The following is a 23,028-nucleotide window of genomic DNA, read 5'->3' on the forward strand; positions in this document are numbered from 1 at the left end:
ATTGGCGGGACGGGACCTATTTGCTTTATGCCGACTCCGAGCGGCATCTGCAAGGAAAATCAGTATCCACTGAGAACTTTTCATGGCAGAAATACACTCGGAGTGCTTGCCAAACACCGCCGAGGGGCGACCCGGCTTAGAAAAATTTTCTTCTAATTGAAAAGCTTGTTTCTAAAATTTGGTGTTGCTTTTCCCGGGGCGTGAACCCACGATTTTCGGTGTGGTAGGTGGAGCACGCTACCATCACACCACTGCGGCCGCCCTGCAACTACTCGCTTAAAATATCATATCTTCGAAACTAATGGAGGTGTGGCAACCAGAAAAGTGCAGAATGTTTAGTAAATATGTGACTGACTTAATAAAAATATAAAGATTCATTCGCGTTAATTTTTTGACTATTTTGATATATTACTTTAAACACTTCATAGAATTTTTGCAGAGCAGAAGTTCTATTTTTTTTGGCTCAGAAAAAAAGTGAGTCCTGAATGAATTGCTAAAATCCTATTTAAACAATTAAAAAAGAACTCATATTGATTACCTACAACAAATCGAAAAAGGATAAAATCCACCCGAATTATGTTGAGACCATTAGTTAATTGCAGAAAGGCCGTGTTAACAGTTGCGATTCCCCATCATAATATTTCTCACAGGGATTCTTTATATTTTTGAGACAGCCGTGAGCAGTGTTTATGCGTTGCTTTCTCGCTAACGACTGAACGATGGAGAGTAAGAATATGAGTGAAGCAAGTCTGGCTCAATTGAGTATGGCGCGCCGACCACTGCTCTTAAATAATTGTTAATAGCAATCTAAATGAAGAAGGCCAGCTTTTAATATGAAATGTTTCCTGCTTTACAACAGGGATGCACCTTAACGTTAAGCTAATCGTTTATCAAAAAATTTCCACCGTTTCCGTTGAAACACTTCGAAATAATATCGATAAAGAAATTATCAAGATAAATTGTATCTCGTTTTTAATGGAAACGAAAAGCTCTCGTTAACGTTAAACATGTTAACAAAAACGTGATACTTTATGTTTGAGTTGTGCTGGCAATGCTATAGCCATGGTGAAGCCGTAACGTGGCAACAGCGAGCGGACTTAAGCTGGAGACATTGGTGCTTTATCGGTAACCGTATCGGTAGCATTATAACAGCTGATTCGACCTATCTTATGAGAATCAATGCAATCGATTATTGGTGCCGCTAAGGTCGTAACCGTATCGTAGCCAACCAATTGGGTTTTGGTTTACCGTCGTAACGATAAACAGCTGATTACGTTAGGAATACGGATACAGCGATACGACATACGGCACCAATGACTCCGGCTTTACACACAAACTCCATGAAATTTGTTTGTGTAATTCGTTGGTGGTATTGTCAAATGAGACATGTTCGTACTGTAAAAATTCATGAGAAAAGTTGCAATCAGCTTGGCTAATGCTTTCACCTTTAATGACTCCGCCATCAATCACCTTTGCCAGCATAGTTTGAAATTAATAATCAACATAAACGATTTGATTTCGTTTTGATATGGCAGAAAACGAAACAAAATCATTTCGTTAATTTGACGTTCTTAACGTTGATAAACGAAACGAAATGACATTGTTTCGTTTATTAACGTTAATGATCGTAACGAAATGATATCGGTTCGTTGGTTACGCATGCCTGCTTTACAAGTTGATATAATTTTCTCTAGCCCTTCGCTATTATGACTGGAACTGAATGGAAATAAGAAAAATGGGGCTGAACATGTTTAAATTCAGGATCAATGACAAAAACACATCAGAACGAAAAGTGTCAGTGAAGAGAACTCAATTTGTCTCCAAATTAAAAAAAAAATAACGGGAAATCGTGCAAGTATACACCCATAATGTATTGGAGCCGTTTTTATCATATTTAGTTAAGTTAAAATTTAGCTTTAGGATAGTAATCCTTCCCTTATTTGGCTTTTCATTTTTACCAACACAGGGTGTTCCACCTCAAGTTAAACGCATTATTCTGCATATTTTGCAATACAAATCGCAAAAATCTTTTGTGAATACACGCGAATTAGAATATATGAACAAAACAGCTGACTTTTGCGACAGTCGATGCCTCAGTTAGCATGGCGAAAAACCCGAGTTTCGCTGACTTATAGATAAGTCACAAACTGATGATTGTGAAAACGTTCCTAGGTGTTTGTTTAGTGACTCAAATGCGATCACAAAATATGAATTCTACATAAATCTTTATCGAATTTTCTGTATTTACAAATATTTATCAAGACTCTAAGGCTAATAGAGGTTTAGTTTGTGCATTGTGAATGGAATATAACATAAATTAGTGCAACTATTTTTACTTGCCTGCAAGAAGACCTCCATTGTTTTGGAGCTGGCATTCTTAGCAGCTTCGTGTATGGGATAATAACCATTGTTGCAGGGTTTACGGGGACATGCTTCAAATTCGGTTATCTGTAAGACACAACAGATGTATGCAACACGAATTAACAAAAGTGAACCAAATTACGCTATAAAATAACACAAAATGATGACTTTGAATAAAATAATAAGAAATATAAATTATAAGCGAGAGGGAGAGATTTATTTATTGAAGTTAAAATAATTTGAGAAAATATAAATAAAAAAAATGTCTACTAACATATGTCGAAAAGGAAATAGAGTAGGAAAGAAAGTTTAAAATGACTCGCCGGTGAGTAAAAAAGGAACGTAAATTCGATTTGATAAATAAGTAAATAAGAACAAGCTAAAAAAAAATTAAAAAGTACACCAATTTCAATATTAAGGATTAAAAGAGTAAAGAGAATACATTTGAGGTGAAGTTTTCATGCAAAATGTCCATGTGTTAGGTTGTATACATATGTAATGCATAATTATGCGCCCACACGTTTTTGAATACAACATTCTTTCATTTTGTATGTATACGTGCGTGCACATAAATTCACATACTTACATATATGTATATCGTTTTGTTTGATCCCTTACACTCACCAATATCCTGGCACATTCTTCATGATCATAAATAGCAGCCAAATGTAATGCTGTACGTCCATGCTCGCCCCCTTGCTGTATATCGATAACATTACGAAAATTACCCATTACTCGTAGAGCATTAACTTTATTCAATTCGGTTGCCAAATGTACCGGTGCTTGCTTCTTTTCGTTAAGTAATCCAGTATCAACGGGACTGTAGGGATAGTTGAATAATAAGGACGATTATAGATTGAGGTTATAAATCTCTTTTTCCTGTACGAACTTTAATTCTTCTTCTTCGATATTGCTTCTCATGTTTCTATTAGTATTGTGTTCGTTCTAAAATAAGTCCTCGTTTTTGCCTTCGTCTCCATTCGTCTTTGTTGTTATTTTTACTATTGTTGTTACCCGCCAAAACTACACCGCGAGGGTTTAGTGGAGTATTGCGGATATGCGCAATCCTTTGTCGAATATCAATCCCGTGGGATCAGTACAAACACTTTCTGGTACTAGCCCTACCCCCTGAGGATGGATTTGTTTATGCACACGAACATTCTCGGGTTAGGATTTTAGTCACCCCTTAAAACAGGCATGCTTCTTCGTCTTTGTCTTGTTGTTAGTGTGTTAGCAAGGGCGAAGCACTGCACACCATTGAATAGACGCGACCATGCGCAAATCGTCATCAAATCCCTCTATCAGGAGTCCAGGGAATCTTCCAGCTGCAACTAGGTTGTACCATAGAGGTTTGGTTCCACTTTACAATTAGAAGCTAGTTAGTGTCATGTGGGGACATATCTCATGTAGGGCATACATATTGCTCATTTACTTCAATAGTGTCATAACTCAAAAAAACACAATTTTCCATGAGAGCCATTCAAAGATTTTAACTGCCATATGTTGCGCATATAAAGGCATATTTTCATTTGTATAGCACGTGGTAAATTTTTAACGGATCACAAAGATTTGTTTATACAACATAGATCATGTTATTGGCTATGTTTGTATGTTATTAACTCAAACGTCATATATTTTGAGTTATGACACTATTGAAGTAAATGAGCGATATGTCATCTTCGTATTTGCCTTTGTATTCGCCTAAATCTTCGTCATAGTTGTCGGCTTCTTCTTCCTCTTCGTTTAAGTATTACTAACACCAGTGGAAAAGTCATAGTCTGAGAATATGTATGCTTCACTTCCTCGTATTGGGGTTTTCAATAAAGTCATGCATGATGGCTTTTAACTTCTTCCGGATTTATTCACTATAAAGATAATCTGCAGCACCAATGGACCCAGAGTATTAACATGGAAGGAATCTCTTCACTGCGAAAGAAGACTCTGTCTTTAATATCGAGTCCATGGGACTCTTCACATAGTCCCAATATTTGGCATGCAATTGCAGCCAAGTGTATATTTCTTAGAATGTCTGAGTTATTCCTCTTAGGTCCGCGTATGCTTTGCCCTCTATACTTACGAGGTGGTCGCTTTGGTAATTCTAGGCCCAGTCTTCAGTAATCTGGGGTGTGCTCTTGTATTGAGCAAAAGCACTGCATTATATAACCCCTGCAGGAACAAATGTTAGGCAGTTACGCAAAGCGAACGTTTAGTACTAGTTTCCAACTGGTACTAGTTCCCAACTGGTATTAGTTCCCAACTGAGTATAATGCATACTGAAATTTAGCAGTACTAATTTTTTGCGGAACAATTTCATAAGTGCAGATAAAGTTACACACTTAACAGTCCATATAAAGCTTAAGTGCATATGTATATACATGTAAACAAAAAACACAGCTAATATATCTTTATTATTACAAACTTACATGGAAAGCAAATAACCAATAGCCTCAAATGAATCATTTTCAACTGCCACGTGTAGCGGCGTGTTACCCGCATTGTCCTTTGCATTGAAATCTGAAACAAGTAAATTATATTCCATTTTGTGTTCAATTTTGCTTTAACAGTTTTGAAGTTAGTGAGTGAGGTTTGATTGACAATGGTACAGGCAATGTGACACACCAGGGCGTATACGCAACATTTTGTATATATCTGTGTACATATGTATTCACCAGCACGCAACATGAAAAATGTGATTTAGCGAGGTAAAATCCAAAAATTCAAGAATTTGACTTCTTCCCAATAATGTTTAGTAATGTTTAGAAAACAGAAACATGCAGAAACAGTTAGGAACAACTGTCGACGACATTAAAAGCGTACTTAACAACATAAGACTTTTTCTTTTTGCTGAAGAGCAACTGCAAAGCAGAGACAGATATCCATATCGTTAGCTTAATGTGAAAATGTGCTAAGTCACTTTTTACGAATTTTATAGGAGACGAAAAAAACTGAATAATTTTTGAAATAATCTTCTTTTTTCAAAACTGTGAATGAGGATACCTTAATTGCAATGCTTTTGAGTATAGAAGCTTTTAAAAATATAAATAAAAATCATGTATGCCAACCCAGCAGCTATTTTATGACTTAGCACAATTTCCGCACTCATAACAAATTTTTTTTCCTGACTTAGCACTTTTTACTCAATATGTTTTCCCATCACTCCTCCCTTTTAATGATTGAAACATAACACTAAAACTATATATTTCACAAAAAATACTATTTATTTGACAAAGTATTTCTAACGGTTCTGATCTGGACTCTTTTGCCGGATGGTGCGCACACAATAATTTATTTTTAAATTCAAGCAAATGCTGTGTTGTGTCTTATTCCATAAAGACAACTGCCACATACTTTATCTACAAACTAAATGCCAAATCTCTTAATCGTTGTCAAGAGGGTAAAGACTTGGGTGTAGTTTTTGACTCCAAAATCTTTTTTCTAGTCACATTGACTTCGTTGTTTCATAATTTGTTGCAATGGTTGGGTTCAGTAGACGTAACACCAGTGACTTTAAGGACACTATGACGTTGATGGCACTTTATACATCCTTGGTCAGAAGTCGTCTTGTATATTGCTCAATAATATGGAATCCTTTCTATGAATCTAACTCCTATAAAATTGAAGAAGTTCAAAAAATTGTTACAAAAATTGTTTTACGTATGCTTCACTGGCCAGGCGGCCTCCCATCATATACCAGCAGATGCAAATTGATTGGTATTAAGGATTTGCATGACAGAAGATCTTTTATCTCACTCATGCCTGCCTATAATGTAACAAACTTTAGCACGAATTGCTCTGATTTATCTAATTTGTTTATTCCATATATTCTACTGCTTGATCTTCGGCATAATAGATTATTTATCGAAATAACTCATAAAACGAATTATGCTATGAATGAACCTATAACTAGGACTATACGTCTAGCAAATCGATTCAGTAGTGTTATTAATTTTAATAACAGCTTATATAAGTTTAAGCTTCAATTGTTTTCTATTTTTAACTAGTCTGTAACAAAGCATGTATTTATCGACATGTAAGAATTGAAGTAGATTATGGTCAGCGCAAAGCATTTATCACATACCAAAGGTATGTATCAATTGGGTGAATCCAATTTAAATGGGTTGAGTAGGCAACCCTCTCAAGGGGTTCCCAGCGTAATATATAGCTTCTCCAACCCAATTGTCAACCTCACCTACCCGTGGCGAATTCTGTTTCATTGACAGCCGAGGCTCTAGCGACCACAAGTTCCTAATGGAACTAGGGGATGGGGAAGACGGGATGGTCTAGAAGGCTTAATGTGGTCATATAAATCCTTCCCGCGATGGTCGAACTAGTACCTTAATAGTGCTTTGTTACCAGAACGTAACGGATCTATAAGCGGCAAAGGACTATCGACATCGGCCCAAAGCCTTCAGGGAGTGTCTGTATCGTTAATACAACAACACCAACAACAAAACATGTACTTTTAATGAATTAAATACATAAACAAAATGCGCGCACAAAAAGAAATGATTAGTAATTTATATTGATATTATTGACTGATTGACTTAGTACATTTTTTTTGAACAGTTGACGCCTTAGCACATTTACACATCATTGCAAACAGCACGTAAAAATTAAAAATTTAAATATTTTTTTTCTTGTGATCGATGCATTTTGAACTCAGTTTTAAAACTGCATTAAAATACAATTTTTCAAAAAAAAGTGACTTAGCACATTTTCACATTGAGATAACGATATATGTAATAAACCTATATTGCTACAAAAGGCTAGGTAGATTCCCAAACATCAGAGTGCCGATATATTGCTGTTTAAACTTTTTTATACCCAGCTGTACTTGTACACAGGGTATTATAACTTTGATTGTATAACGGTTGTTTGTACAGGTATAAAGGAATCGAGATAGATATAGACTTCCATATATCAAAATTATCAGTATCGAAAAAAAATTTGATTGAGCCCGTTAACACGATAACTTGAGTAAATATTGAGATACTGCACCGAATTTGGTATACGAACTTATCTGGATCCAGAATAGATTGGTATTGAAAATGAGCGAAATCGGATGATAACCACGCCCACTTTTTATATATAACATTTTGGAAAACACAAAAAACCTGATTATTTAGTAAACCAAGAATGTTGAATTTTGATGTGTGGACTGATATTGAGACTCTTGATACAAATTTGAAAACATTGTGATAAAATCAATTTTACAAATATTATTTATCATAAATCAAAAATCGTTAAACCTATCGTAACAAAATTCGGCAAAGAGTTTGCCTTTGCTATAAGGAATGCTTTGCAGAAAAATTAATGAAATCGGTTAAGGACCACGCCCACATTTATATAAAGGATTTTTAAAAGGGTCGTGACGAATAAAATAAGCTATGTCTTTGCAAAAAAGAGCTTTATATCAATGGTATTTTATTTCCCAAGTAGATTTACAACAATAAACAGGAAAAACTTCAAAATTTAAAACAAAGGCGTGGCACCGCCCCTTTTCTGACTAAGCAATTTTCTATGTTTCGAGAGCCATAAATCGATGAAAAATTAGTTCAGAATAGAACCATATGTATATGTATTATTCCGCAGCCTTTTAACACTATTAAGCACACAAAACAAACAACAAGAGCATTTGAAGTGTACAGCTGGGTATGTAATGTTCGGTTTCACCTGTGCTTAGAAGTCCTTACTTGTTGTTTTTGTATTCAATAATCGAATGTACTTAAATTAAAATTTTTTCTTGTCACATTGATGCTGCTACATTCACAAAAATTGTAAAGGCTGTCTTGTTTTGATTTCGAATTCAAAACACATTGGGAGTATATGCTATTAGCTATATAGGAGTTTTACGTATATGCAGATATCCCAAACGATGTCATTCTAAACTACCTTCTTCAACACGATTAGGAAAAGAAGGGAGTGACAGCTTCGCGACACTAAAATATCACAAACAACAGCTCGAGCTGTTCAAGTAAAGGGGCGAAGAGTTGGTAAAAAATATACGTTAGCTGGAATGCAAAATATGGCAAGATAGGGTCGGACGGATGAGCAAGCGCACTTCACCTCAGCGCAGTACTTAATCTGCTGTCAAAGTTTCCTCTGCTCCTTTTCGAAAGGAAAATAAGATGAATAAGCAAAAGGGCAATTGAAGTTTGAAATATTTAGTTTCATCATCTTAAAGTGTAAATCTGGTAACCGACATAAAAATAAAATTACATGGCAGGCAACGAACTATTTGAGTTTTTCATTGAAAGCATAGAAAGTGAACTAATCATAAAGTTGGCTTGCTTTATTTGTGGCCAATATTTGACTTTCCTGCTATGCCAGGTTGATGCATTAGCTTCTGCTTTATCATACTGCATCAAAAAGTAATTTTTGGAAAAAATGGTACTTAGCAAGATCGCGAGTTCGAATCGAGCTCAAGGCCCAACAATAATTTTTTATCATTATTATTGTTATGATAAATTTCAATTAAGAAAAAAATTATCATAAAAATAATAATGATAAAAAATTATTGTTAGGCCTTGAGCTCGATTCGAACCCGCGATCTTACAAATCAGTAGGCCGATATAACAACAAAAATGGTTAATACATCCCAGAGCACGGTGAAAAAAGTGTCAATAAAATATGACACAATGGCAGCATTGCCATCAAACAAGTCCAATTTTCACATCCATTCTGCAACAGATGTCGCAGTGTTGTGAATATCAATTGGCACGAACCAGAATAGAAGTAGGATTAATGAAGACAAACAAAAAACCGCTGTGATGGCTGAATGGTTATAGCAGCGGCGCCTAAACGTTGCCGATGAAGGAATTTAGCAGTTCCCGAAATGGATCTATACAACGAGCTTTGGCAGTTGTCTAAATTCTTTCTTTCTTCTGTTCTAATTTAAAAATTTTTTCAATTAAGAAAAAATTTATCATAACAATAATAATGATAAAAAAATATTGTTAGGCCTTGAGCTCGATTCGAACACGCGATCTTACAAATCAGTAGGCCGATATAACAACAAAAAATGGTACTTAGCAGGTTTGCACTCTAAGCCGACGATATAAGGAAACATTAAAAATCAAACAACGCAAGGATAAAGCCCTTTTTACCCTAAAGACCAGCTTCTGTAAGATTTTCGCTCCTTCGTTTTCTACTGAGTAATTTCTCCTACACACACATATGCAAATAAGTTATGCATACAACAACAAAAAGTAGCATCATCGTTTAAATCGTAGCACTTAAACTATTTTAATTAAGTTATTCTCTTTTGTTGTAACTGTGAATTCTTTTCCACATTTACTTGCTCGTCGTAATTAGGTAATAAAGGATTTTCTTTTAAATACTTTATTTCTCTCGTTGATGTTTTTGCGTCTGTTTGGGATTTGTCTAAGGAAATAATAAAATAATTTAGTTTGAACGCACTCTTGTTAGCTAAAGGTTTGATTAATCGTTGCGAGCCCAATTGAAGTGCACATTTATAAAGCGAAGATCCATTCATGGGGGAGCTAAGGCAGGAGGGCAGTCGGACCTTGCGACATATATCCCTGTTGCTAGGGAAAGCAAAGCGTAAGATGTAGCTATTGTGTGGGATTTTTGCTAGGGAATTACTGTCGTTCATGGCTGCAAAGGAGAGTCTCGTAGCTGTGCTGTCATAGGTGGTGCCGAGGGTTTTTACTGATCGATTTGTGTGGTTGACTGAGGCAGGTAAAAATCCGTAATTTTACTCGATTGACCTTCTTTGTGGGTTTGCTGTTTTGGTGCGTTAATTGTTTTGTGTTGGTCTGTTGAACATGTGTGATTACTTTGTTTCTTGTAAACAAGTTTTAAAGGCTCGAATATTGTGTCAGAAATTGTGTTTATCTGTTCGTTTAATATTCTACCGTCGAATGTTTTCTGTTTGTAGATTTCCATCTTTTCGAGTACGTTGAGACGTCGGTCTTTTGCTTGTATGTGCAGAACCCTAACTGTTTTATTGATGTTTGCTGGGGAACATTCATTCTCGACCATGTGATTCTCGAAGTTAGACTCGGGTATAATGTTTGGATTCCGTTTTTATTTGTTGTAATCTCTAATATGTTCTCTGAACCTCGCTCTTATTTGCCGTCCTGTTTGTCCTATGTTGGCATCCGCAGGTAAGCTTGTATACGCCGTGGCTGCAGAAAGAAAATCGACACTGATGATGACACAACGCCGAAACCGGTTTTTCTCAAAATCAAATTTGACAAGGGATGACGGAAAATCGTTCTAATATACATCATGAACTGTTCTAGTTCCATGGGGAGCTTGGTGTCTCCAGAGACCCGCGTGGTAAATTTATGTATCTCACATGCATATTTGTAGAGGATTCGCCTCGCGTAGGTCAGGTTGACAATTGGGTTGCGGAAGCTATGAAATGCGCTTATCAACCCCTAGAATCCCAGAATGCGGAGTCCGCATACTAAGCATATAAACGACTATCCAGCGATTTGTTAGGTAAATTCCACCATATCAACTAAGAACAGAAAAATTTACAATTCACCAGAACTAGTTAATGTATTTGCCGTAATCAAAGAACTTACTTGCAAATGCTATCAGTCACCTTCTGAGCCGGATCATCTTCAACAACTTCATATATGTGGGATTGACAGACGGACGTAGGACAACTAGAAGCGGACATACCTTTTAATTATACACTGCGCTAATTGCATCCCTGCAATAGTTAGACCGGCAACCCGAACTAGACGAAGAGAGCTTAACACAAGTTAGTTAAAAGAGACGAACGACAATCAAGTTTGAAGTGCGGTACTGACAACACGTATATAAAAATATATGTAAATGTAATAAACGCTAATATATACGTTCTAGTAATTAAGCAAGTTTTAATTGGAACCCTAGACAAAGAAATCCCACATATATGTGCTTTATTAAGTGGCTAAACACCAATGAATTAACTAAGAATGACCCTTGATTACACATACATCTTTTCAAGCCTAAGGTCTCAGGATCGCCCGGCGTTACTTATTTTCTGATAAACAATATGAGACGCATAGGGTAGTGTTAGTGTGTACTATGAAGGGAAGCATATTCCATAGTATGGGCCGTGGATTGCAAAAAAAAAAACATTAAAACAACCACGAGTCTTGTTATTGATATACGAGAAAAACTACAGCGCGCTTCAACAGAGCTTAGTAACATTGGATTTTTAACAGTGCTGCCGCTGTTCAGTATTATATCGATATTATTTATGTATATTTATTCAGCTTTTTTACAAAACTTTGGCATAGGATCAACCGCTTCTGCAGTACAGCATATGCAACGGAGAGGGAATGTAATTCAAGTGGTTGTGTAGTGCACTACTTTCAAAAGTATCTTAAAGCGGTTATTTTTCGGAGCGTACCAAATTAATATCCGGCAAAGAGCCATTAAAATCGATAAATCTCCCTAACACTTTAAGGGAGTATCCTTATGGCTACAAGAAGAAGAAGAAGAAAAAGAATAACAAATAAACCTGTCTAACATTATATAATCAGCTTGAGCTTCAATTGTACATTTCATTTCAGATAAATTACTTTTCTACATAACACGTGGCACCGCCCTTTTAAGAAAAAGTGTCTCCCCATTTCCTCTTACAATAAAACTTGATACGTGAAATATCATTGATTCAAAACTAAGTTATAGCTTATTATTTTCGTCTAAGACCCTTTTAAAAATCTTTTATATAAAAGTGAGCGTGGTCTTTAACCGATCTCGCCCATTTTTTCTAGAAATATTTCCTGCTATAGGGAAAATCTGTGTACCGTTAATTTTTCTTCGAGTTATGGCTCCCGAAACATAGAAAATTGCTTAGTCATAAAAGGGCGGTGCCACGCCCATTTTTTAAGATTTGAAGTTTTTCCTATTTACTGTTATAAATCCACTTGGGAAATGAAATACAATTCATATAAAGCTCTTTTTTGCAAATATATAACTTATTTTATTCGTCCACGACCCTTTTAAAAATCTTTTATTAAAAGTGGGCGTGGTCGTTAGCCGATTTCGTTAATTTTTCTTCAAAGCATTCCTTTTAGTAAAGGCAACCTCTTTGTCGAATTTTGGTACGATAGGTATAACGATTTTTGATTTATGATTAATAATGTTTGTAAAATTGATTTTATCACAAGTGGGCGGTGCCACGCCCATTTTAAATTTTTATTTTTTTATTTTTATCAAGAGTCTCAATATCAGTCCACACGTGAAATTTCAACATTCTAGGTGTATTATTTACTAAATAATCAGGTTTTTGTGTTTTCCAAAATGTTATATATATAAAAAGTGGGCGTGGTTATCAGCCGTTTTCAATACCAATCTATTCTGGGTCCAGATAAGCTCGTATACCAAATTTGGTAAAGATATCTCAATATTTCCTCAAGTTATCATGTTAACGGACAGGCGGACGGACGGACGGACGGACGGACGGACGGGCGGACATGCCTCAATCAAATTTTTTTTTGACACTGATAATTTTGATATATGGAAATCTGTATCTATCCCGATTCTTTTATACCTGCACAACCAACCGTTATCCAATCAAACTTAATATACTATGTGTGCAAAGCACGCTGAGTATAGAAAGTGGACATGTATTGCTTATTTTTTAAATTTGTAATTTCGTAGCTGAGATTCTAATGTTAGTCCAAATACAAAATTATAACAAATTCTCTTCATAGTTTACGGATGTAGGATAATACAAATCATAATCTAGGCTTCGCGGGTTACGTGCTCATAAAAGAATATTGCAGGCAAGATGTTTGCAGAATGTAATGTTATATAAATTTATAATATACTTAAAACGCGGTAAAGCCTTACAAAAGGAGATATTTGGGTAAAACTCATTTCTATGCCCTCTGATCTTGATTATTTGAAAATTGGCCCACGGATATGTATGAGTTTCTAGTGCATACTAACACAGTACACACTGACGAGCTGGGACCTTACTCTTTTATAAATTACAAGTATTTTATTAAAATTTCATATTTACCTCCTCTTTGATCATTTATGTAGCGTAATATATTAACGCGATTTCGTGCAGATGCCTGATGTGCTGCAGTACGACCTTTGCTATCTTTAATTGATAAACGTCCATTGTCTGCTTGATACAACCTCTTGAACTCATCCAAATTTCCTGATTCTGCAGCCTGCAATGCAGAAAGAAATAAGAAAACAAACAGTTAAATTTGAACAAAGTTAAATTTTTTTGTACAAACAGAATACTATTGTTTTGGCAAAGTTTTGCATAAAAACGGTATAATGACATTTTTGTTGTTCTTGTTGTAGGAACGTCAAAAACATTCGCCGAATGTCTTCGGTTCTTGATTGGATATCGTCGCCCGCTAGCCAGAAGCATGAATGTACAATTTTTCCGATATTGTGTTGGAGGCCTCTTTGGATTGCCCTTTAGATTCCCAAGGTTCTACTTAAATCTAGAGATTTGGAATGTCATTTTCACGAATGTATAATTCAACCACACAAAGTTGAGCCAGAAAAATTAATGCGGCACATTATATGACACATTCGTTGATATGGCTAAACAATTTTTGAAAAAAATAAGAACAGCACATATTCGTATGTTCGAATATTCGGGTATACGTGCCTGGTATTCTTAAAACAAAAATTATACCATTGAAGAATATTTAATAGCTTAATATCCGAAAAAAAATAGTTCTTTAATTGAAGGCAAACCGGTTTATTCGAAGCCGTTGCCTCTTCCCGAATCAAAACTAAAATACTTGGAAAAATTGTGTGAAAAACTGGTTATACCAAAATAATATCATTCTTTTTATAAAAATCTTGAGGGCAATGCTTTTCTAGAACCCAACAATTCAAAAGATTCTGACTCTGATGAAAATAAGAACTAGTTCTTTGTTTGCAATAATATCTTAAATAAAAACACATTAGTGTATATGAAATTGAATTGAATGTGTAACTTTTTTCATTTACATACATAATTAAAAAATTTTTAAAATTTTGTTGTGCATTTCAGTTAAAAGAGCATAGTATGAGTATAATATATAAGTACACTAGAAGACCCGGCAGACGTTGTCCTGCCCTTCATCTATCTCCATCTTCGTTTCATTCTATCTCTTTCTCAATCTCCTTCTCCTTCTCTCTTCTCTCAATTCCTTCTCATTATTCTGCGCCCTTATTTCCTGTCCCAGAAGGTGGTATGTATTTTATTCCAGTCCCAGTCCCAGTGCCACTCCGAGTCTCAGTCCCAGTCCTAATCCCAATCCCAGTCCGTCTCTGGATAATATATTACTCTGTACCAAAGCACTTATCAACAGCTTTGATATCCATATTGTGTATGAACAGTGCATAAACGTGGGCATTCACTGGCCCACGTTTTGGCCTAAATATCGAGACCCTGTACCTGTAATAACTACCACGTGAGGTTTACGCAACTTGTGTGAAAGTTTGAACAAAATTGACCGACGCATCTCTTCAAACACCGGCGACCAACTAACACACATTTTTTTTATATATATAGGTTTTTATTTTTCACACTTCACTATAATATTAAAACGAAATGCAGATTTTCGTTGCTTTTAAAATTCGGCTTAAAAATTTCACATGGAACAACTAAAGACTATTAAAAAAAATTTCATAGTACCTCTAAATCGCGGGCCCCCTCAGAAACGAACGTAACATTTTAATATTACGTATGAACAAATAAAAAAAATTGCAATAAAGTAATATTGCGATTATAAACTGAGATATAACCTATATTATATTTCAAATTAGATCAAACTACACACGGGGTGCAAAACAAATTCAAAATCGGTTCAGTAGTTTAGGAGTCCATTGGCCTCAAACTTGTGACACTTGTTTTTTATATATTAAGATTTTTACACTAGAAACTAATTCTTCTAATTTGAGAGTGCAATAAACTTTGAAACTCGATTTCCCAACATTTTCATTTTGGCACATTCATGCTTCTGGCAAGCGGGCGACGATATGACGTGACAAATAGGCACGCCGTAACATCTTATACGATCCGCGATCGAAATCAATTTTTAAATCGCAATAGCTCTGAAAAGAGGAATGGGATTACGTGAATATGTGAAATAGCGGCCAGAATCGCCACGGGCTGTCTTCTTATGTCCCCAGAACACCATCTGCATAATGAGGCGAGAATACTCCCCATCAGGGAGAGAAATGAGATGCTGACCAAACAGTTCCTGTTGAATACCCAGAAACCTGGGCATCCCAACAGACATCTGATTGATGAACCAGCACCGTCTAGGGGCTTAAGGAGTCATTCCGTAAGCTTTTTGAGGAAATACGGCACCTGAGAACCCAGCCGTATGAAGTGAAAAAACACAAGCAGGTCCTTGGTGATCTCCATAAACAGGCGTCGGACCTTTATGCCGGGAATTGCCCGATGAATCCAGTGCTTAACGAAAATTATCCAAAACTTGCGGAAGAGGAACGCATACTCCCCAGGGAAACGCGTGTCACTCTCGCTCAACTTCGTTCTGGATACTGTAACAGGTTAAACTCTTACCTATCTAGAATCAACCCCGACATACAAAATGTATGCCTCGCTTGCAACGTGTCCCCACATGACACCAACCATCTCCTCAATTGTAATGTGGAACCTACGCCTCTAACACCCCTTTCCTTATGGTCTACCCCTGTTGAAACGGCAAGTTTCCTTGGACTCCCGTTAGAGGATATTGATGACAATTTGTGATCGGTCGCGGCTATTAGGTGGGGCGAGCATTGCTACAACAACAACAGTACTCATTAGATCCATAATTTATTATCATTTTCAAGATCCAAATATTAGAAGGTAAAACCGGGGAGAGGCAAATAACGTTCAAAAAAATACAAAAAATAAATAATATTTTTCTTAAAAATTTTGTTAATTTATGTGGAACAGAATTTCTTATCTTTAAAAACATGTTTTTTTTTTTGGTGGGCAAGGAATGTTTGTCGCATAAACAAGCATCTTGCAACGATCCTCTTCTGAGAGATATTCTCATGGCTGCCACCTCGGCAGCATGGCAGTTCCACGTACTTTCTTTTTGTAAATCGATGGACTAATGTCGAAATCGCACTGCGCCGGAAGTTGATGTATCAAATCATATTCAAAAAGTACAAATCAGCTGTCACCGTGCTGCCACCTTGTATAGTTCCACCATGGATATTGTTTAACAAATTGTTTAGAAATCTATCTGCGTCTACGCGAAAAGGAAATAAGACCGACATGGCTCTCGCCATGACATCAAAATTATGCTTGCTACTTACTTCAAAGATGAGGTCTACTAAATGAAATATTTTGGAGTCATACATCTCCGAGGAGATTATGGCCAAGCTTTCATTTCAATTTGGAGTATTCGTTTTTCTATAATTTTTCGCACCTAAACTCATGTTTTATGCTGACCCAAAACTTTATCTGCTGAACTTCTGGTACCAATGCAATTCCGAGGGACGATACAAATTTTCACAAATATTTTTTTTTGTAAGTTGACCCATCACTTGAACGTGCGACTTTCGTTATGATAGGCCAGCATTATACATCGTTACCACAGCTGCTGGCTTTGATCATAAAGCGGGTAAATTTGGCCTAGACGAACTAAGAAACTTCATCTGAGGTTCAGCTAAGCTACGAGCGTCTTTGATGACGTGGGCAAGTTAAGGTGCCCGCGAAAGCCCTGTGTAAAGCCGGAGACATTGGTGCTTTATCGGTAACCGTATCGGTAACCTTTTAACAGCTGATTCGACCAACCTTATGAGAATCAATGCAATCGATTATTGGTGCCGCTAAGGTCGTAACCGTATCGTAGCCAACCAATTGGTTTTTGGTTTACCGTCGTAACGATAAACAGTTGATTACGTTAGGGATACGACTACAGCGATACGACATACGGCACCAATAACTCCCGCTATAGTAAGAGTGACATCACCGTAGTTGTAGTGGTTCAGTCGTTGATAAAAATCCAACGAGGTAGGACGTGTGCACGCATGTTTGTTGTCGCTCAAAAAATAATTCGTAAATATGTCATGCAAATTCTATTTATTGCTTAAGTCTAACATAAAGTTCAAATATAATATTTGCCAACAATTGAAATATTCTACGCATTAGTATTTGTGTGAAAAATATCTTTTTAGAAATGCGCAAATAAACAATAGCCTCCTCCGATGTTGCTACTCAACTTATCCACACTGTCTGCTTGTCCAGCGACTACTAAACGAAAGAAAATATATATGTGTGAAGTGAGCGCGAATAATTATAATTAATAATTAATTAATAATTATTTCACTAGCTGACGACCACTGATTTAGAGCAAGACAATTGACGCAAGGCGCATCCATACCAGGCGGTGGCAAAGCGAAGTCAACCAATTCGCCGTGCAGAAGAATGTCAAGTCAAAAGAAAATTTTAATTGATTTCGATTAACTGACATATTAAAGTACAAGGCATTGTATGGAAAATAATCAAGAAGAAGCAATCAGCTGTTGGTATAACACCTGGTACTGAATTCGCCTTGATTGAAATATTAAAGTACAAGGCACTGTATGGAAAATAATCAAAAAGAAGCAATCAACTGTTGGGATAATAACGATGCGATTTGTCGAGATTTTAATTAACGATTTTGGCGCTTGCCTTATCGATTGTACTATTCAGTAACTTAGTTTTAACGACTCGAAATAAATGACATTTAAATTTCGTTTTATTAGTAGAAAGGTGGAATGGGAGGACTGCTAAAAATAAATAAATTTCGTATACAAACTGGTTTTAAAAGTCATTATTGTGCAAGTTTTTACATATTTTAACAAAAGGTAAGTAAATGCGGCATTCATTTCTTTTTTGCTCTGTTGATAACGCAGTTATTCTTGTACCCCTTAATTGACCATCAAGTTGAGAAATAACATCATGAGACAAGTCTGGGGTGAGTCGGTACAACTTTCAAAACTCCGTTGCATTCAGGTGGAATGGGTTATCTACTTCTCTAAGAAGGTGTCTGTCCACTGGCGATGGACTTAGTAATTCTTCATCTTGTGACAAAACGTACGCCAAGTATTCAAATGCCATTTGATTTATAAATAAAACATATTTTCGTATTTTAAAGTATTTAATTAAAGTTCTGATTTTATGTTTTAACTAAAATTGCCAGAAATATTGATTTCGTGATTTTTAACGCAGCCATGCTGAAGAATGTCAAGTCAAAAGAAAATTTTAATTGATTTCGATTAACTGAAATATTAAAGTACAAGGCACTGTATGGAAAATAATCAAGAAGAAGCAATCATCTGTTGGTATAACAACACCTGGTACTGAATTCGCCTTGCAATTGACGGCTAACTTCAACTGGTTTTTCTACCATGGTTGCTAGCTTCATATTTTTTCAATAAATTCTGAAATTTCAACGTTTTCACTGTATTAATTTTTTCGCTATACTGTGAAAATTTTGTTGCATGGAGTTAGCTGCTTTAACCGGGCCGTCGACGATATAATACCTCCTATTCAACCAAATTGTATTTGCTTTTTTTAAATTACGTCAGATATTCTACTGTATCTTGTTTTGAAGAGTTGGCTGTTTTACTCTAGGGTGTACTAAATTTGTTCACATGTGAGTAAGTATGTAATGTTTACGAACATACTTAAAATGTAAGTGTCATGCCTCGTTGTGCTTCATATGATTGGCGTGGTTGTTGCTCACTTGGCTCTATAACTTGATCCACAATTGGCTTATTGGCCATTTGTTAGTTGTTGTTGAAAGTTCTTGTGGTAAAATTAGAAAAACACTGTAAGTAACTAAGCGTAACTGTAAATATTGAATAGAGTTAAATATTTGAACATATGTACATACATACGTACGCATATCAATGCATCTATGCACGATGATATGAATACTAAAAGGTAGTTGTGCATGCAAGTGTAAGGACAACATTTTGCTTTCAGATTTTGAATTCAGGCGCAATCTAAAAAAAGAGCGAGGAAACATCGATTGTAAATCCTGTATACAAAATATTTTGTCTTGAACGATGACTGCTGACTATTTTAAACTGTGGAGGACTTTGTCTATTTAGAAGCAAAGTCAATAGAGAAAACCCTGACTAACGAGTACCAAAAATTTCAGGCTACAAGCATGAAGTATGCTCCCTGTACTGACCAATGGCACGAAATCAGGGACTCCGTTGAAAAGAAATGCAATACCAGGTGTCTTAAGATTATATAATTTAGTTGTCTAAGGTCCTTGTGTGCTATATTGAATCTGAATCTGAACAAATTTGCCTACCCTAACTTATTTCGAACCTGACCAATATCTATCAAGTCGCCGTTGCTATTGCGTTTGCAGCGTATGATATTGTCCGCTGCTGCCGCTTTTCTCTCTGATGTCGCCTCCGTCATAGCTGCGATAATGCTAGCTCAGCGATTCCCATGGTTGTGTTAGTTATGATCTGTACTCCACTAGACACAATGTTGGGTGCCTTCTTTAATTATACACGATAACATTATTGCAAACGATGTAGTCTACCTACCTATAGCGCATCAGCGATCGCATCCTATCCTTATATGTATATCAAACTTCAAGAGGGTCCGCGTACTATGAAAGTCACAGGCAGAGCAGCACAGGGATCAATTCTTGGTCCTGAGCTGTGGAACGCCTGTTATTTTCAATTTTGAAATGCCTGGTGATTCATTCTAAGTTGGATACGCAGACGCCATTTCTGCAGTCCTTACAGCCCGAAGCATAGAATAAGCACGCACAAAGCTCAATCTTGTCATAATACGTACAAAGGAGTGGCAAGATTCGTGTGAACTCCAGTTGGCAGCAGAACGGATAGACTACTGAAAGGTTCTAAATACGCAGAAAGAAAACAACACTTTGAGTGTCTGTCAATCATTCAATTTATTAAAGAAATTCTTTCTCTTTTATAAATAATTTCTTAACCTACACATTCATAATTATCCTAATGCTAACAAACTAAAAATATGTACATTTGTAATAGTGGTATGCATACATGTAGATTTGTATGCAAAGTCAGCAGATTGATATTCATGTAAAATGTTTGTATGTGAATATTTGGTTAATTCACATTATTGGTTGTATGTAAATATTTTGGTGACAAACTAACATTGACGATCGGCAGTGTATTGACCGGAGTGTGTGACTAAGCAGAACTTGTTATGTGTGAACTGACAAAGGTTTCATATTCGGCATTCCATTGATGTTAGCTAACCGCTGTGTTAGGACAATGTAATTTATGTCGCATAATATTGTAATATGATTATGCTATTACTAAAATATATTGGCATAGAAGTTCATGGTGCGTAATGCCGCAAATGTATTGCATAGGTGGGCATGACGCATAATGCTACACTACATACTCCAACAAAAAAGCAAATACCGCTAGAAGTTAACTTTGAAATCTTCTCCGAAAATATAACATTAAAGAAGGTTGCCAACTATGTAGAAGCAAGGTTTAAACTCCCGACTAACATATTGGGCGCAAATTCAACATGCCACTGATAAGACATCTAAACAGGTATCGTTGTTAAGCAGGGTGATGACAAACATCGCAGGACCAACAGAAAGCAAAATAAAACTGCGGATAGGCATCACCCCATCCACGCTCCTCTACGGCTCTGAGCTGTGGCAAAACACACTTCTTAAGAAGAATCAATTTAAACTTCTAACAGATGTACAGCGAACTGCAGCTCAGAGAGTAGCCTCCGCTTAACGAAATGCATCAGAACCAGTCGTACAAGTCATTTGCGGAACAATCCCAATTGACCTATTAGTGCTGTAAAGAAAAAGGTTATGAAAAACAAAAAAGCAGACGGATCAAGAGCTCATGAAAGTCATTGGCAAAGAGAGTAGGCATGAAACATTTAGGCTGTGGCAAGAGTGGTGAGAAAGTGAAGAACGAAGCGGACAGACAGCGAAAATAATACCAGATGTTGAAGCATGGAGTACCACATGATTTGGCGCAGTAAATTACCAATACTTTTGAATGGTTACTTAAAAAATATTTGCACAGAATACAAAAGACCGAAGATCTAAAGTACATTTACGGCGATGCAGACATGTACGATTTTCAACACACATTCTTCAAATGCTCGCGATGGAGCAAGCACCGACAATTGCTCGGCGAAAGAGTCGCGCATCACTGTCGATAATGTTACAGCGTAAGTGCTAGGTGGTCCAAAAGAGTGATAACAAATCAGTAATTTCGTAGAAATTATACTCAGAGTGGAAAATTGGGACCTGGACGCATGCACAACTGAAGGCTCTTAAAAAACGAGAAATATGAAACGCCATCCTGAAGTTATATTGCATTGGGCATTTTCCATCCCAATCTGCCACAAAAAAAAAGCAATTTACTGATCATCAGATCGCGTGCAATACAAACTCATTGGCACCACAAGCTAGGTCATAGTAGAGGTAAAAAAGATGCCTCGGCCACAAAGATATTCACATTGGCAGCGGCCTATGGAAGCAGAGGAAAAGTAAGCTCCAGCTTCATTCCCTTGGTGTTTTCATTTGGCATCATATATTGCAATGAAGAAGCTCGCACGCAGCCAATGAAATCCCCCACCAAGCTCTTTTACGGATTATGTCCCAGGACGTCGCTTTATTATATTTAGATAACCAGCCAAACTGTGAACAGCGACTAGCCAGGAAATTATTGCAATCAAATGACTCCAACAATTCCTGTTCTATGTCAGAGAAACTTTCCTCCCTTCCCCCCTTGCGATGCCTATCGCCACCTTTCTAAACGAGTACAAAACAATTGTAAATCCTTTTTTAAAGTTCTTGAAATAATTTAACACAAATAATAAATACATAAAACAAGTGGGACAAGTGTAGAAATACATACAATCCACAGAAAGTGGGAACATCTATGCATATATGTACATTAGAGAAGGTCAAATTCTTTTTTCATCAGCAGTATAGGAAAAGCGTAATCTACAGATGATTCTAAGAAAAATTGTTGAAGACACTATTGCTATAAGTCCGATTTCGAGTCCCTGACTTTTGGAAAATAGATATTTTACCATATGAATGTAGGGTTTGGCCGAAAAATCTTCATAGCTTCTGATAGAATTATAGGAAAAATATCATATTGCGCTTGTTTTAAAGGTATTTTACATACATTTTAGAATCTGTATTAATATCTATAGTGTTTTTGAATTTTAGTAGAGATATCAGGCTTAAATTATGAGAAATTTGCCTAGAATGAACTTTTAACTACTCTATTATCATTTTTAACAAATTTTTTATGGAAAAGCTTTTTTCTTTACAGCTTTTTGAATTTAGATTTAAAATGGATGAACCAAATCCTTCTACATCATCTGAATCCACTTTATCACATATAATTGAACACGATATTATTGCATTTGGTTTATCAAGTGAATTAAATAATCTGAATTTACCATCTAGTCGTGACATTTAAAAATTTTTTTCTTTTTAAGTGATGATGCTAAAATTCAAAGTAAAATGTTTCCGCATAAAAATTTAACTCCCCATGTAATTGACAAATTGGTTGAAATTTGGGATAAATTGAATATTCAATTAATTGATAGACGTAATCTAAGAAAACTTATTGTTTTAATTGAAAAAAAAAAAATCCATCCATACAATTTGACTAGCTCTAATGTACATACATACACAATTCACAACAAATAATAAAGCGCGAAAG

The 23,028-nt window shown here is 36.1% G+C and overlaps 1 protein-coding gene across 1 annotated transcript in view; it reads right to left on the minus strand.

Annotated features, from left to right (window-relative positions):
- The window catches only part of TrpA1 (Transient receptor potential cation channel A1), a 201,784-nt gene that overhangs the window by 112,663 nt on the left and 66,093 nt on the right, over positions 1-23,028 (minus strand). Inside the window, exons 4-7 of the mRNA XM_067788778.1 lie at positions 13,355-13,511; positions 4,785-4,875; positions 2,986-3,181; positions 2,341-2,448 (exon numbers count right to left, since the gene is read on the minus strand). Of these exons, the coding sequence (XP_067644879.1) occupies positions 2,341-2,448; positions 2,986-3,181; positions 4,785-4,875; positions 13,355-13,511 (552 nt within the window). The remainder of the gene's footprint in view (positions 1-2,340; positions 2,449-2,985; positions 3,182-4,784; positions 4,876-13,354; positions 13,512-23,028) is intronic.

This window comes from Eurosta solidaginis, chromosome 5 (assembly GCF_040869045.1).
Source record: "Eurosta solidaginis isolate ZX-2024a chromosome 5, ASM4086904v1, whole genome shotgun sequence".
NCBI classification, from domain to species: Eukaryota; Metazoa; Arthropoda; class Insecta; order Diptera; family Tephritidae; genus Eurosta; species Eurosta solidaginis.